The sequence below is a fragment of the Oryctolagus cuniculus genome, chromosome 5, assembly GCF_051225735.1.
Source record: "Oryctolagus cuniculus isolate XC-2025 breed Fujian yellow rabbit chromosome 5, ASM5122573v1, whole genome shotgun sequence".
Lineage (NCBI taxonomy): Eukaryota > Metazoa > Chordata > Mammalia > Lagomorpha > Leporidae > Oryctolagus > Oryctolagus cuniculus.
The window spans coordinates 54,063,562-54,079,358 of record NC_142871.1 but is presented as its reverse complement, the minus strand read 5'-3'; the positions used below and the strand labels follow the sequence as shown (position 1 = coordinate 54,079,358).

General features: G+C 39.2%; 1 protein-coding gene across 1 annotated transcript in view; it reads left to right on the top strand.

Moving 5' to 3' along the window:
* Window positions 1–15,797, top strand: part of LOC138849860 (amine sulfotransferase-like) — a 90,159-nt gene that overhangs the window by 34,868 nt on the left and 39,494 nt on the right. Inside the window, exon 4 of the mRNA XM_070074918.2 lies at window positions 15,649–15,747. Within this exon, the coding sequence (XP_069931019.2) occupies window positions 15,649–15,747 (99 nt within the window). The remainder of the gene's footprint in view (window positions 1–15,648; window positions 15,748–15,797) is intronic.

The window sequence follows — 15,797 nt, the reverse complement described above, 5'->3', positions numbered from 1 at the left end:
AATTTCCAAGGCTATGGAAGCCTTTTGAGTTCTCCAACTATTATCTTGTTTAGACAAGGTCATAGTCAAAATGGAGGTTCTCTCCTCCCTTCAGAGAAAGGTACTTCCTTCTTTGAAGACCTATTCTTTCCACTGGGATCTCACTCACAGAGATCTTTCATTTAGGTTTTTTTTTTTTTTTTGCCAGAGTGTCTTGGCTTTCCATGGCTGAAATACTCTCATGAGCTTTTCAGCCAGATCCGAATGCTTTTATGGCTGATTCTGAGGCCAGAGTGCTGTTTAGGACATCTGCCATTCCATGAGTCTGGTGAGTATCTCGCTTCCCTTGTTGGATCACTCCCCACTTTTTTATTCTATTGGTTAGTATTAGCAGTTACTAGACTTGTTTATGTGCTCCCTTTGACTCTTAGTCCTTTCATTATGATCAATTGTGAACTGAAATTGATCACTTGGACTAGTGAGATGGCATTGGTACATGCCACCTCGATGGGATTGAATTGGATTCCTCTGGTATGTTTCTAACTCTACCATTTGGGGCAAGTCAGCTTGAGCATGTCCCAAATTGTACATCTCTTCCCTCTCTTATTCCCACTCTTATGTTTAACAGGGATCACATTTCAGTTAAATTTCAACACTTAAGAATAACTGTGTATTAATTACAGAATTAAACCAGTCATATTAAGTAGAACAGATAAAAAAACTACTAAGAGGGATAATGTATTAAGTTGTTCGTTAACAGTCAGGGCTATGCTGATCAAGTCACCATTTCCCATAGTGTCCATTTCACTTCAACAGGTTTCCTTTCTGGTGTTCAGTCAGTTGTCACCCATCAGGGAGAACATATGGTATTTGTCCCTTTGGGACTGGCTTATTTCACTCAGCATGATGTGTTCCAGATTCCTCCATTTTGTTGCAAATGACAGGATTTCGTTGTTTCTTACTGCAGTATAGTATTCTAAAGAGTACATATCCCATAATTTTTTTATCCAGTCTACCGTTGATGGGCATTTAGGTTGGTTCCAGGTCTTGGCTATTGTGAATTGTGCTGCAATAAACATTAGTGTGCAGACCGCTTTTTTGTTTGCCAATTTAAATTCCTTTGGGTAAATTCCAAGGATTGGGATGGCTGGGTTGAACGGTAGTGCTATATTCAGGTTTCTGAGGAATCTCCAGACTGACTTACACAGTGGCTTGACCAGTTTGCATTCCCACCAACAGTGGGTTAGTGTCCCTTTTTCCCCACATCCTCGCCAGCATCTGTTGTTGGTAGATTTCTGCATGTGAGCCATTCTAACCGGGGTGAGGTGAAACCTCATTGTGGTTTTGATTTGCATTTCCATGATTGCTAATGACCTTGAACATTTTTTTTTCATGTGTCTGTTGGCCATTTGGATTTCCTCTTTTGAAAAATGTCTATTGAGGTCCTTGGCCCATGTCTTAAGTGGGTTGTTTGTTTTGTTGTTGTGTAGTTTCTTGATCTCTTTGCATATTCTGGTTATTGATCCTTTATTGGTTGCATAGTTTGCAAATATTTTTCCCATTCTGTCGATTGTCTCTTCACTCTCCTGACTGTTTCTTTTGCAGTACAGAAACTTCTCAATTTGATGCAATCCCAATAGTTGATTTTGGCTTTGACTGCCTGTGCTTCTGGGGTGTTTTCCAAGAAGTCATTGCCAGTACCTATATCTTGCAGGGTTTTTCCAATGCTCTCTAATAATTTGATGGTGTCAGGTCGTAGATTTAAGTCTTTAATCCGTGTTGAGTGAATTTTTTGTAAGGTGAAAAGTAGGGGTCTTGCTTCATGCTTCTGCACGTGGAAATCCAGTTTTCCCAGCACCATTTATTGAATAGAGTGTCATTACTCCAGGGATTGGTTTTGGATCCTTGATCAAATATGAGTTGGCTGTAGATGTTTGGATTGATTTCTGGTGTTTCAATGCTGTTCCATTGGTCTATCCATCTGTTTCTGTACCAGTACCATGCTGTTTTGATTACAACTGCCCTGTAGTATATCCTGAAATCTGGTATTGTGATGCCTCTGGCTTTGTTTTTGTTGTACAAGATTGCTTTAGCTATTCGAGGTCTCTTGTGCCTCCATATGAATTTCAGCATCATTTTTTCTAGATCTGAGAAGAATGTCTTTGGTATCCTGATTGGAATTGCATTGAATCCATAAATTGCTTTTGGGAGAATGGACATTTTGATGATGTTGATTCTTCCAATCCATGAGCATGGAAGATTTTTCCATTTCTTGGTATCCTCTTCTATTTCTTTCTTTAAGATTTTGTAATTCTCATCGTAGAGATCTTTAACATCCTTAGTTAAGTTTATTGCAAGGTATTTGATTGTTTTTGTAGCTATTGTGAATGGGATTGATCTTAGATGTTCTTCCTCAGCCGTTGCATTGTCTGTTTATACAAAGGCTGTTGATTTTTGTGCATTGATTATATTGAGGAATGTTCCTTCTATACCCAATTTGCTTAGAGTTTTCATCATGAAAGGGTGTTGAATTTTATCGAATGCTTTCTCTGCATCAATTGAGATAATCATATGGTTTTTCTTTTGCAGTCTGTTAATGTGGTGAATCACATTGATTGATTTGCGAATGTTGAACCATCCCTGCATACCAGGGATGAATCCCACTTGGTCTCGGTGGATGTTTTTTCTGTTGTGTTGTTGTATTCTATTGGCGAGAATTTTATTGAGGATTTTTGCGTCTATGTTCATCAGGTATATTGGTCTGTAATTCTCTTTCAATGCTGCATCTTTTTCTGGCTTAGGGATTAAGGTGATGCTGGCTTCATAGAAAGAATTTGGGAGGATTCCCTCTTTTTCGATTGTTCTGAATAGTTTGAGAAGAATTGGAGTTAGTTCTTCTTTAAATGTCTGGTAGAATTCAACAGTGAATCCATCTGGTCCTGGGCTTTTCTTTGTTGGGAGTGCCTTTATTACTGTTTCAATTTATGTTTCAGTTATGGGTCTATTTAGGTTTTCTTTGTCTTCCTGGTTCAATTTAGGTAGGTTGCATGTGTCCAGGAATCTATCCATATCTATTACTATGGCTACACCTGCTTTTTTTTGGTTTCTGTTGGCATGGAATATCTTTTTCCAACCTTTCACTTTCAGTCTGCATGCATCTTTGTTAGAGAGATGTGTTTCTTGTAGGCAACAAATAGTTGGGTTTTGTTCCTTGAGCCAATCAGCCAATCGGTGTCTTTTAACTGAAGAGTTAAGACCATTAATGTTTAATGTGATTATTGATATGTAGTGACTTTGCCCTGCCATTTTCCCGGAGATATTTTCTAGTATATGCTTTGAGCTTCCCATGCTCTTTTACTGGTTGTTTTTCTTCCTTTACCTTCTTTCATATTGATGGCCGTGTTTCTGTGTTTCTTAGTGTAGCACATCTTTAAGAATCTTTTGCAGGGCCGGACGAGTGGCCACAAAGTCTTTCAATTTCTGTTTTCTATGAAAGGTCTTTATTTCATCTTCATTCACAAATAAGAGCTTTGCAGGGTATAATATTCTGGGCTGGCAGTTTTTCTGTCTTCGTACCTGGGCTATATCTCGCCATTCCCTCCTAGCTTGTAGGGTTTCTGATGAGAAGTCAGCTGTGATTCTGATTGGAGATCCTCTGAGAGTAATCTGACGTTTCTCTCTTGTACATTTTAGGATCTTTTCTTTCTGTTTCACTGTGGTAAGTTTAATTACAACGTGTAGTGGTGAGGATCTCTTTTGGTCATGTTTATTGGGTGTTCTATGAGCTTCCTGTACTAGGATGTCTCTGTCCTTCTCCAAACCTGGAAAGTTCTCTTCTAGTATCTCACTAAAAAGGCCTTCTAATCCTTTCTCTCTCTCCATGCCTTCAGGAACTCCTCGAACCCAAATGTTGGTTTTTTTAATAGTTTCCTGTAGATTCCCAACAATATTTTTTAGATTTCTAATATCCTCTTTTTTTTTTGGTTTGACTGTATGTTTTCCTGTGCTCTGTCTTCTAAGTCCGATATTCTCTCTTCTGCTTCACCTATTCTGTTTTTAAGGCTCTCTAATGTGTTGGTCATTTGATCTATTGAGCTCTTCATTTCATTTTGATTTCTCTTCACTATCACACTTTCCTGTTCTACTAGTTTCTGCGTTTCATTTTGATTCTTCCTTAAAATTTCATTTTCACTAGAGAGATTTTCAATCCTGTCCAGTAAGGATTTCTGTAGTTCAAGGATTTGCTATTGAAAACTTCTAAATGTTCTTATCATAAATTTTTTGAAATCCGTATCTTGCATTTCTTCTATCTCATCATCTTCATAATCTTGACTTGGCGTGTTTTGTTTATTTGGAGGCATCATAGTGTCATTGTTGATCTTGTTCCCTTGATTTCTGTGTTTGTTGCTTGGCATAGTTAATTCTTCTTTTGTCACTGTGCTTTTTTTTTTTTTACTTTATTTTATACTATGTCTGTGTTAAGTGGACTGCCTGCTGTTGGAGGAGCCTTGGAGGCTTGAGATCGGTGTGGCCTGAGAGCTCTGCTTGGTTCTTCCAGGTTACGGGTGTGCAAAGGTGACACCCTCAGGTTATGCATGGTAAATCTCTCTCTTTATTTATTTATTTATTTTATTTATTCAGGAGGTAAGTAATACCGCACCACATGGCTGTGCAGAATTGATGGTATTTAGTTTCTGGTATCTGGCTTCTACCCAAAGAGTCTGTGTAGGCTCTGTTTCTCCTCTGGACTCCTACTGGGTTGCCTAGGCTACTGAATTGTAGTGACTCAGTTCCTTAGCTCTTCCCTGTTGTTATGTAAATCCAGAGTGGGTGCCTGCTCTTTGTTTCTTGGAAACCTTGCAAACTCTTGCAAACCTTGCAGCATTGCAACCTTTGCAAGGTTGGTGGAGAGAGAAACCCCCTACCTTTTTTCCTTCTCTCCTGTAGTCAGTCTGGTGCACTTTCCCGCTCCCCTCTAGATTCTGACCGCCGTTTCCCCGCCAATGTCTCAGGTTACTGAGCTCACCTCCCCTTCCAGCGCCGATGTGTGGACTCAGAGCCCTGGGCTTCCCAACTCTCCCCGCTGTTGTCTGTGTGACATGCACTCCCTTCCTGCACTGGCTCGCAGACCCTGTGGCTCCCCCGGCTCGGCTTCCACGCAGTGGGCGACCTTGTTCTCCCAGTAGGTCCTCCGAGTCACAGCCACTAGATCCAGAAGAGTTTCCTCTGCAATTTTTTCCTGACCATTTTTCTGAGGCTACCGTAACTCCACTTTTATTAAACTAAATTTTCCCGGACTATCGGTGCGTGCCCTCACTATTCCGCCATCTTGGCTCCGACAAAGATATTTTCTAATGTATGTTTTGAACTTCCTGTGATCTTTTGCTGTGAGGTTTCCTCCCTTTATCTTCTTTCATATTGATGACCGTGTTTCTGTGTTTCTGTGTGTAACACATCTTTAAGCATTTTTTGCAGGGTTGGATGAGTGGCAACAAATTCTTTCAATTTCTGTTTGCTATGAAAGGTCTTTATTTCTCCTTCATTCTCAAATGAGAGCTTTGCAGGATATAATATTCTGGGCTGGCAGTTTTTCTGTCTTCGTACCTGGGCTATATCTCGCCATTCCCTCCTAGCTTGTAGGGTTTCTGATGAGAAGTCAGCTGTGAGTCTAATTGGAGATCTTCTGAGAGTAATCTGACGTTTCTCTCTTACACATTTTAGGATCTTTTCTTTCTGTTTCACTGCGGTGAGTTTAATTAAAACGTGTCGTGGTGTGGATCTCTTTTGGTCATGTTTATTGGGGGTTCTATGAGCTTCCTGTACTAGGATGTCTCTGTCCTTCTCCAAACCTGGGAAATTTTCTCCTAGTATCTCACTAAAAAGGCCTTCTATTCTTTTCTCTCTCTCCATGCCTTCAGGAACTCCTCGAACTCGAATGTTGGTTTTTTTAATAGTTTCCTGTAGATTCCCAACAATATTTTTTAGATATCTAATTTCCTCTTCTTTTCTTTGGTTTGGTTGTATACGTTCCTGTGCTCTGTCTTCTAAGTCTGATATTCTCTCTTCTGCTTCACCCATTCTGTTTTTAAGGCTCTCTAATGTGTTTGTCATTTGATCTACTGAATTCTTCATTTCACTAGGATTTCTCATCACTATCACAGTTTCATGTTCTACTAGTTGTTTCATTTCATTTTGATTCCTCCTTACTATTTCATTTTCATGAGAGAGATTTTCTATCTTGTCCATTAAGGATTTCTGTAGTTCAAAATTTGTTTTTGAGAACTTGTTAATGTTCTTATCAATTTTTTGAGATCCAATTCTTGCATTTCTTCGATTTCATCATCTTCATAATCTTGAATTGGGGTTTCTTTTACATTTGGGGGTGTCATAGTGTCTTTCTTGTTCTTGTTACCTCAGTTTTTTCATTTGTTGTTTGGCATATTGGAGATATTCTTTGGTTTCTTTGCTGTGGTGTTTTTTTCGTGTTATACTATGACTCTAGATTAAGTGGACTGCCTGCTTTTGATGTTTCCTTAGAGGATGCGATGGGTGTGGCCAGAGAGCTCTGTTTGGTTCTTCAGGGTTAAGGGTGTGTCAAAGGTGACTCACCCAGGTTGTTCTCTCTCTCGCTCGCTTGCTCTTTCTCTTTTTTGACTCAGAAGAGAAGTAATTCCTCACAGCTGAGTGGAATTGAGGGCAGTTGATGTATGAAATCTGGCCCCTGTGGGTATTCGTCTGCTCTCTCTACCCCAGAGACCACACAAAGGGTTTCTTCAGCCCTCAGTGTGGTCTCAAATTTCTCTGCAGTCTCTCACCGGGTTGCCAAGGGTACCGAGTTTGTGTACTCGATGAGTTCTCTTGCCCACCCTTAGATTTTCACAATCTCAGTTTGTTAGCTCCACACTTTCACTAGGTCCTAACCTCCTGTTATTTCTCCCCACAAGAGTCAGGTTTTTCTGCTTGGCTGATGGTGGGCACCGCTTTACATATGTTCAAAATGGCACCTGCTCTTTGTCTTGCTCGGCTTTGTAAGGTGAGTGGAGAAAGAGGCTTGTGTCCATGCCGGTTCCCCTTATTTATTCGTTTTTTTCTCTTCCAGTCAGCCTGGTGAACTTTCCCCAGTGGGGCTTTCTTTCCCTCTAGGCTCTTTCTGCCTTTCCCTGCCAATGTCTCAGGTTACCAAGCTTTTTGTCTCACCTCCCCTTCCAGCGCTGGCACGCAGACTCTGCAGCTGTCCTCCGCACTGTGGGCGTCCTTGCTCTCCCCATAGGTCCTCCGTGTCACATCCACTAGATCCGGGAGAGTTTCCTCTGCAATTTTTTCCTGAGCCTTTTCCTGAGACTACGGTAACTCCACTTTTATTAAACTATCTTTTCCCGGACTATCAGTGTGCGCCCTCACTATTCCGCCATCTTGGCTCTGCCCTCTTTCTTCAGTTTTCTTACATAGATATTGGTAATACCAGTTTGCTATGTTTTAGTTCAAGCACCTCAGTCCATTTAAAAGGTCTTTCTCTTATCTTTACCCAGTTTGAAGTCTTCAGTATATCACATACCAGTGCTCTGTCCAACCTGCAGGGTACCTTCCTATTTTAGAAGGGATGTCAGTGAATCTCCCCAGGATTAACTATAAATTGTATAAGATTTATCATACATTTAAATTGGTTAGGCAGTAACATGTATAAGATTTTTGACACATCACATGATTTTAGAACATTCAAGCACATTGATGCAAAAAATTCTAAAGCAGGGGTCAGTACTGTGACATAATTCATAAAGCCACCAGCATCCCATTTGGGTGCCAGTTCGTGTCCTGGCTGCTTCACTTCTGATCCAACTCCCTGCTAATGTGCCTGGGAAAGCAGTGGAAGATATCCAAAGTCCATAGATTCCCACATGGGAGGCCAGGAAGATGCTCCGATTGGCCCAACTCCGGCTGCTGAGGCCATTTAGGGAGTGAACCAGAGGATAGAAGACTTCTCTGTCTCTCTCCATTGCTCTCTCTCTGCCTCTTCCACTCTTTAACTCTGCCTTTCAAATAAATAAATAAATCTTTCAAAAAATTGTAAATACCTATAAGCAAACCTAATCTAGTTTTGCATCTCTGGAATATTTCTCTCTTGGACATGGTTTACAGTTGTCTAACATATTGTTTAATTCCTTTTTTTTGATATTTTAATAAGGGCATTTGTTTCTATATTCCATAGATATATTAGAAATTGGGCTGTAGTTTTCTTATTTTTTCTTTCCTTCTTTCTTTTAAATTTACCCTTATTTGATTTTGTTATCAGAGTAATTTTGGTTTCATGTAATGTGTCAGGAAATGTTCATTCTTTTTATTTTTCAGAACAGATTGTGTAGAAATTATGTTGACTTTTCAGATAATTGATAGATTTTTTTCAATGTAACCACCCAGTGACTTATTAAAGTATGAATTCAGTATTCTTAAAGAAAAGAAAACAATAATGATGGAAACATGAGTCTGAATTAAATTCTAAAGTTGAAATCCATGTATTTAGGATACGTGATAACTTTTTAGTTTTATCTGATAGTTTTAACCAAGTATGTTTAACTTTATTTGCAATATCAATGTCACTCAAAACTAGCCACCTGTATAAAGTAAAATAATATTGATCATATTGATTTTGTGTGATAAAACATTGAAAAAGTTGTTTATATTTCCCCATCAGCTTGGCATACATAAATTCTACATAAAGTAAGAAAGGAACGCACTAAGACTGATGTAGGCTTATTTATGCATTCAAGATGGATTTAAAGCCTTTTAGAAGTTCTATTTATTTACTTGAAGGGGGAGAGAGAATGGGAGTTGAGAGAGAGAGAGAGAGAGAGAGAGAGAGAGAAACAAGGAGGTCTCATCAGGAATTCGTATGTTCGTACGATGTCCCAAATACATAGCTTCTTTCCAACCACATGGGAGACCCTGAGTAAATCCTGGCTCCTGTATTCCGCCTGCCCAGACTGGTTGCTGGGATATGAATCAGTGGATGCAACTTCTTTCTATCTGTCTGACTCTCCCTATCTCTCTGTTACCCTACCTTTCAAATAAAATTGAAACTGAAATAATAAAATTAGGAACAATTATAAAAATTCAGTTACAATGGATGTATAATTAGGTTAGTGTTTAAGATGCCTATGTCCCACATTGGGTACCTGGGTTTGATACCTGGCTCTGGCTTTAGCTCCTTACTACAGCTTCCTGTTAATAAAGACCCTGAAAGTCAATGACAATGGCTCAAGTTATTGGGAACCCTCACTCTTGTGAGAAATCTGGGGTTGGTTCTAGGCTCCTAGTTTTAGCACCAGCCAGCACCTATTGTAGGCATTTTGAATTGAACCAGCGATGAGATCTCTCTACTCTCTCACCCTCCCCTACTCTCTAGCATCATCAGTACAAAAAATGTAGTTAGATGAATTCTTGGAGGAAGTCACTAGAGGTCATGGAAAGCCTTTATTAAAATATTCATCCATATTTTTACTTACTTGAGAGACAGACACAGAGACAGATAGAGAAAAAGAGCTCTCATCTAGTAGTTCAGGCCAAAGCCAGGAGCCTAGAAATCCATCTGGGTCTCCCACCTGAAAGCAGGGACCAATGAACTTGGGACATCTTATGCTGGTTAAACAATCACATTAGCAGAAAGCTGGATTGCAAGAGGAACAGTCAGGACATGACCCAGCACCCACAGGGGAGGCTTGCATCTTAGGCTGTGGCTTAACCCACTATGCCACAGAAGCCACTCCCTGGAGCCTGCAATTTCTTGACATGTGGAATTCTTTCAAAATGTCAGGCTTGGGGCCAGTGTTGTGGCTCAGTGGGTTAAGCCACCGCCTGTGCTGCCAGCATCCAATATGGACAGTGGTTCATGCTTGAGCTGCCCCACTTCTGATCCAGCTCCCTGCTGATAGGCCTGCTGGGGAAAGCAGTAGAAGATAACCCAAGCACTTGGGCCCCTTCCATCCACGTCAGAGATGTGGAAAGAAGTTCCTGGGGAGTAAACCAGTTTTTAAAAGATCTCCCTCCCTCTCTCTCTTATTCTCTCTCTCTCCCTCTCTCCCTCCCCACCTCCCTAACTCTACATTACAAATAAAGAAACAACTCTTAAAAAAGTGTCAGATTAACCTCCATAAAAACCATCACTGAATCTTTCTTGAAATCATGGGAGTGGAGTGCACAAGTCCATATTGCCACTTATAAATCATTCAAGTAGCCATTAGAAAAGAAGGTCAAATCTTCATAGAATTATATTTGATTACAGTCAGGTATGTTCTGAATTGAAATGGAATTATTTAATATATTTACACGAATTTCTGTATTGTTCCTTAGACAGTGACCAAATTTTACTAATTAAGAAATCAAGAATCAATAACAACTCTTAAATTGTGGATCTTCTATTTCCTCATGATTTGTACTATGGAATAACCCTGAAAATGGGGCATAAATATATTTCATGATGTGGAGATCTAATTCATGGAAAGTAGGAAGAGGGTGGTAACTGAACATATTCTTACTTTGCTTTGAATGGACATCTGGGCCTTACGGTATTAATTTGCACAGAATTCTTTAAGATGAATGTCTAATAAAGGAATCTATGGAGGAAGGAACAAAAAAACTCACAAAAGCTAGTAGTAAGGAAACTTAGACAAAGGGTAGGGAACAGGGAGGAGGATCTGCTGAAATGACCTGACTCACTTTTATTGTGAAATCAGAACAACCACAAGTCTTGATGTGAAAAAGTAACTAAAAGCCCTTGATTATAACTTTGTTAATTTTACCAACCAAACAAATAATGGAAAAATAAGCATATTTGGTGTATTTAAAAGAAAAGACTCTCCAAGTGATTTTAAGACAGATGATATTACTATAGAAATTTATTATTCAGCATGGATAAAAATGAGATTAAGTTTTTACAGGTACCATCTGGACTCAGCAAATACTAAGCTTGATTTATTATGTGGGGCATTGCAATAGAACTGAAAATATAAACACAATTGAAAGAGCCCCCATTCTTCAATACAGTGCTTTCAATGTGGGCTTTGACAAAAGACAGTCCCCTCGCTTCCCACCTCCCATATTATTTAGTTCCCAAAGGGTTGAAGAACAAGAAAGCTAAAGTAAGTCATGGCAATAGCTTATAGAGTTTTTTCACAGGAAACACACCCTCTTACTTATTGTTCACTATTCCCACTCACCCATACTCTTTAATACATTGTATTTTATCTTTATTTTATTGTCTTTCATATTAAGATATATATGGAATTATAATTATGTGCATATATTTAGCCACCACACAAATTATTTTTCCATATGGACAACTCTTTGTATTTTAAATAGTTCATTTTTTCACTTATCTCCAATGTTGCTTTGGCAATGCATCAAATACCAAATAATGCTTATGTATTGTAGATTGAGAAAGCCTTTACATAAACCAATTAGCAATATTTATGAACCCTACCAATAATGAATTTTATTTTAGAATTATATTTTATGTGTTTGCACACACGTGCAAAGTCATGAGAATAAAAATATTTTTGCAATAGACTGTGTAATAGCGTTATATGGATGAAAACAGAATTTCCATGATAGTAGAGTGACTGAAATAAGTAATGATACATTCATGTATTGAAATATTGTCATTAACAATCTATAAGAATAATCAAAATTTGTTAAACTGGTACAGAAACAGATGGATCTACGAATGAAACAGAATACAAAACCAGAAATCAATCCAAACATCTACAGCCAACTTATATATGATCAAGGATCTAAAACCAATTCCTGGAGCAAGGACAGTCTATTCAACAAATGGTGCTGGGAAAACTGGATTTCCACGTGCAGAAAAATGAAGCAAAACCCCTACCTTACGCCTTCCACAAAAACACACTCAACATGGATTAAAGATCTAAATGTATGACCTGACACCATCAAATTATTAGAGAACATTGGAGAAACCCTGTAAGATATAGGCACAGGCAAAGACTTCTTGGAAAAGACCCCAGAGGCACAGGCAGTCAAAGCCAAAAATAACATTTGGCATTGCATCAAGTTGAGAAGTAACGTACTGCAAAAGAAACCGTCAGGAATGTGAAGAGGCAACCGACAGAATGGGAAAAAATATTTGCCAACTATGCAACAGATAAAGGGTTGATAACCTGAATCTACAAAGAGATTAAGAATCTCCACAACAACAAAACAAACAACCCACTTAAGACATGGGCCAAGGACCTCAATAGACATTTTTCAAAAGAGGAAACCCAAAGGGCCAACACAAACATGAAAAAATGCTCAAGATCACTAGCAATCAGGGAAATGCAAATCAAAACCACAATACAGTTTCACCTCACCCCGGTTAGAATGGCTCACATTCAGAAATCTACCAACAACAGCAGCTGGCGAGGATGTGGGGAAAAAGGGACACTAACCCACTGTTGGTGGGAATGCAAACTGATAAAGCCACTACAAAAGTCAAATTGGAGATTCCTCAGAAACCTGAATATAACCCTACCATACAACCCAGCCATCTCACTCCTTGGAATTTACCCAAAGGAAATGAAATTGGCAAACAAACAAGCTGTCTGCACATTAATGTTTATTGCAGCTCAATTCACAATAGCTAAGACCTGGAATCAACTAAATGCCCATGAAGAGTGGACTGGATAAAGACATTATGGGACATGTACTCTATAGAATACTATACAGTTGTCAAAAACAATGAAATAAGGTCATTTGCAACAAAATGGAGGAATTTGGAAAACATCATGCTGAGTGAATTAAGCCAGTTCCAAAGGGACAAGTATCATGTTCTCCCTGATTGGCGACAACTAACGGAGCACTTAAAGTGGAAACCTGTTGACGTGAAATGGACCTTATGAGAAACAGTGACTTGATCAGCTCTTGGCCTGACTGTTGATGTACAATTTAATACTTTATCTATTTTAGTATTTTTTTGTTCTAGTACTATTGGTTGAACTCTTAATTAACACACAATTATTCTTAGTTGTTTAAGTTTAACTGAAAAGTTATCCCTGTTAAATATAAGAGTAGGAATAAGAGAGGGAGGAGATGTACAATTTGGGACATGCTCAATCAGACTTGCCCCAAATGGTGGAGTTAGAAACGTGCCAGGGGATTCGAATACAATCCCATCAAGGTAGCATGTACCAATGCCATCTCACTAGTCCAAGTGATCAACTTCAGTTCACAATTGATCACGCTGATAGGTCTAAGAGTCAAAGGGATCATACAAACAAGACTAGTGTCTGCTAATACTAACTGATAGAATCGAAAAGGGAGAGAATGATCCAACATGGGAAGCGGGATACACAGCAGTCTCATAGAATGACAGATGCCCTAAACAGCACTCTGGCTCAGAATCAGTCCTTAAGGCATTCGGATTTGGATGGAGAGCCCATGAGAGTATTTTAGGCATGGAAAGACAAGAAACTCTGGGAGAAAAAAAAAAGAAGACCTAAATGAAAGATCTCTGTGAGTGAGATCCCAGTGGAAAGAATGGGGCCATCAAAGAAGGAGGTACCTGTCTCTGAAGGGAGGAGAGAACTTCCACTTTGACTATGACCCTGTCGGAATAAGATCGAAGTCAGTGAACTCAAAAGGCTTCATGGCCTTGGCAACTCATGACAAGAGCCTAGGGTGATTACTGACGCCCTAAACAAGAGTGTCAATTTGTTAATTCAACAACAGGAGTCACTGTGCACTTACTCCTCATGTAGGATCTCTGTCCTTAATGTGTTGTCCAATGTGAAGTAATGCTATAACTAGTACTGAAACAGTATTTTACACTCTGTGTTTCTGTGTGGGTGCAAACTGTTGAAATCTTTACTTAATATCTGCTAAAATTGATCTTCTGTATATAAAGATATTTGAAAATGAATCTTGATGTAAATGGAATTAGAGAGGGAGCGGGAAAGTGGAGTGTTGCAGGTGGGAGGGAAGTTATGTGGGGGAAAAAGCCATTATAATCCAAAATCTGTTCTTTGGAAATTTATATTTATTAAATAAAAGTTAAAAAAAATTGTGAAACTTATTCTATACTTCTTCATGCAGAATATTTATGTCTACAGAAATCCTAAGGATATTTTGGTCTCATATTTTTATTTTGCAAATTGGGTGATGACATTTTAACCCACACATACCATAGAACATTTCATGGGAAAATTTCTAAAGGGAAAGGTAATGAATTGTTTATAAGGCAATGTATTTATAAGATAACATTCATTTTAATCATCTTATTGAACTTATGTAACATATTGTAGAGAGATGAAGAAAGACAATAATAGATCATGTGGTCCACATTAAGTGGCTTGATCTGTAGCCCAAATGCTTTTACATCCTTGTCAGGATTTTGTCAAATTTAAAGGTTTATTATTTAGAAGAGATTTTGATAGATATTTAGAAGATATTTTGATGAGACCATAATAAATCAAAAATGTTCTAATAATTTGAATTGGCTGTATTCATAGCCAGATTCCTAACTAGAGTAATTTTTTCACTACAGCTAATGAGTGAGTTTGTATTCTCAATCATGGTCTTCATATCATAGCTGCACAATTTATTTTTTATTTTTTTTTTACAGGCAGAGTTAGATAGTGAGAGAGAGAGAGAGAGAGAGACAGAGACAGAGACAGAGAGAAAGTTCTTCCTTTTTCCATTGATTCACCCCCCCCCCCCAAGTGCCGCTATGGCCAGTGCACTGTGTAGATCTGAAGCCAGGAGCTAGGCGCTTGTCTTGGTCTCCCATGCGGGTGCAGGGCCCAAGGACCTGGGCCATCCTCCACTACACTCCCGGGCCACAGCAGAGAGCTGGACTGGAAGAGGAGCAACCGGGACAGAATCCGGCACCCTGACAGGGACTAGAACCCAGTGTGTAGGCACCACAGGCTGAGGATTAGCCTAGTGAGCCGCGGCGCTGACCAATAGTTGCACAATTTTTTAAAAATGATTTATTTATTTATTTATTTGAAAGGCAGAGTTGGTGAGAGATGGAGAAAGATTGAGATCTTCCATCCTCTGGTTCACTCCCCAAATGGCCACAAAGGTCAGAGCTGGACTGGTCCAAAGCCAGAAGCCAGGAGCTTCTTCTGGGACTCTCCTGTGGGTCTGGCGATGCAAGTACTTGGGCATTATTGCTCTGCTTTCCCAGCCACATCACCAGGGAGCTCGACTGGAAGTGGAACAGCCAGGACTCGATCTGCCAACTGTATGGGATGTTGTTGACACGGGTGGTAGCTTTACCTGCTATACCACAATGCCGGGCTCAGCTGTGGAATTTTTCACTTCACTACTGATGAGTATTGATTGATGCAGGGGGCTAGTGGAGTGTGGAATCAGATATTCACTCATTTAGAAGATTATATTTAGGTTCTACTCCTTGGTAGATAATGAATAATGAAATTTGAGAGCTTAGAGAATAAGAGAAGAAATAGAGATGTGTGTTTCCACCTGGAGAAGTAGGAAAATGAAGGGATTTACCCTACAGGAATCTTCAAACTCCGATCCTGGGACAGATTTCTTCAGTGCTCAAATTCAGGCTTCAGATTTTTTGGTAGTCCCATCATTACTGCTCTTGCTAAGGGCTTACTTCTCCTCATGTGTAATGATTTTTTGTGATCCCTTCTATTTAATTAAATGTAGCACTGGAGGTAACTGTTAGAGTAGTCATAATTAACAAAGTGCAAGAAAGAGGACTGCGGCAAGAAGCCACTACTAATATATGGTTGATAATTGCTACAGGTGAGTTAGAGTTCATTGTTTTATACTGTCTGATTGATATGCTGATTCTT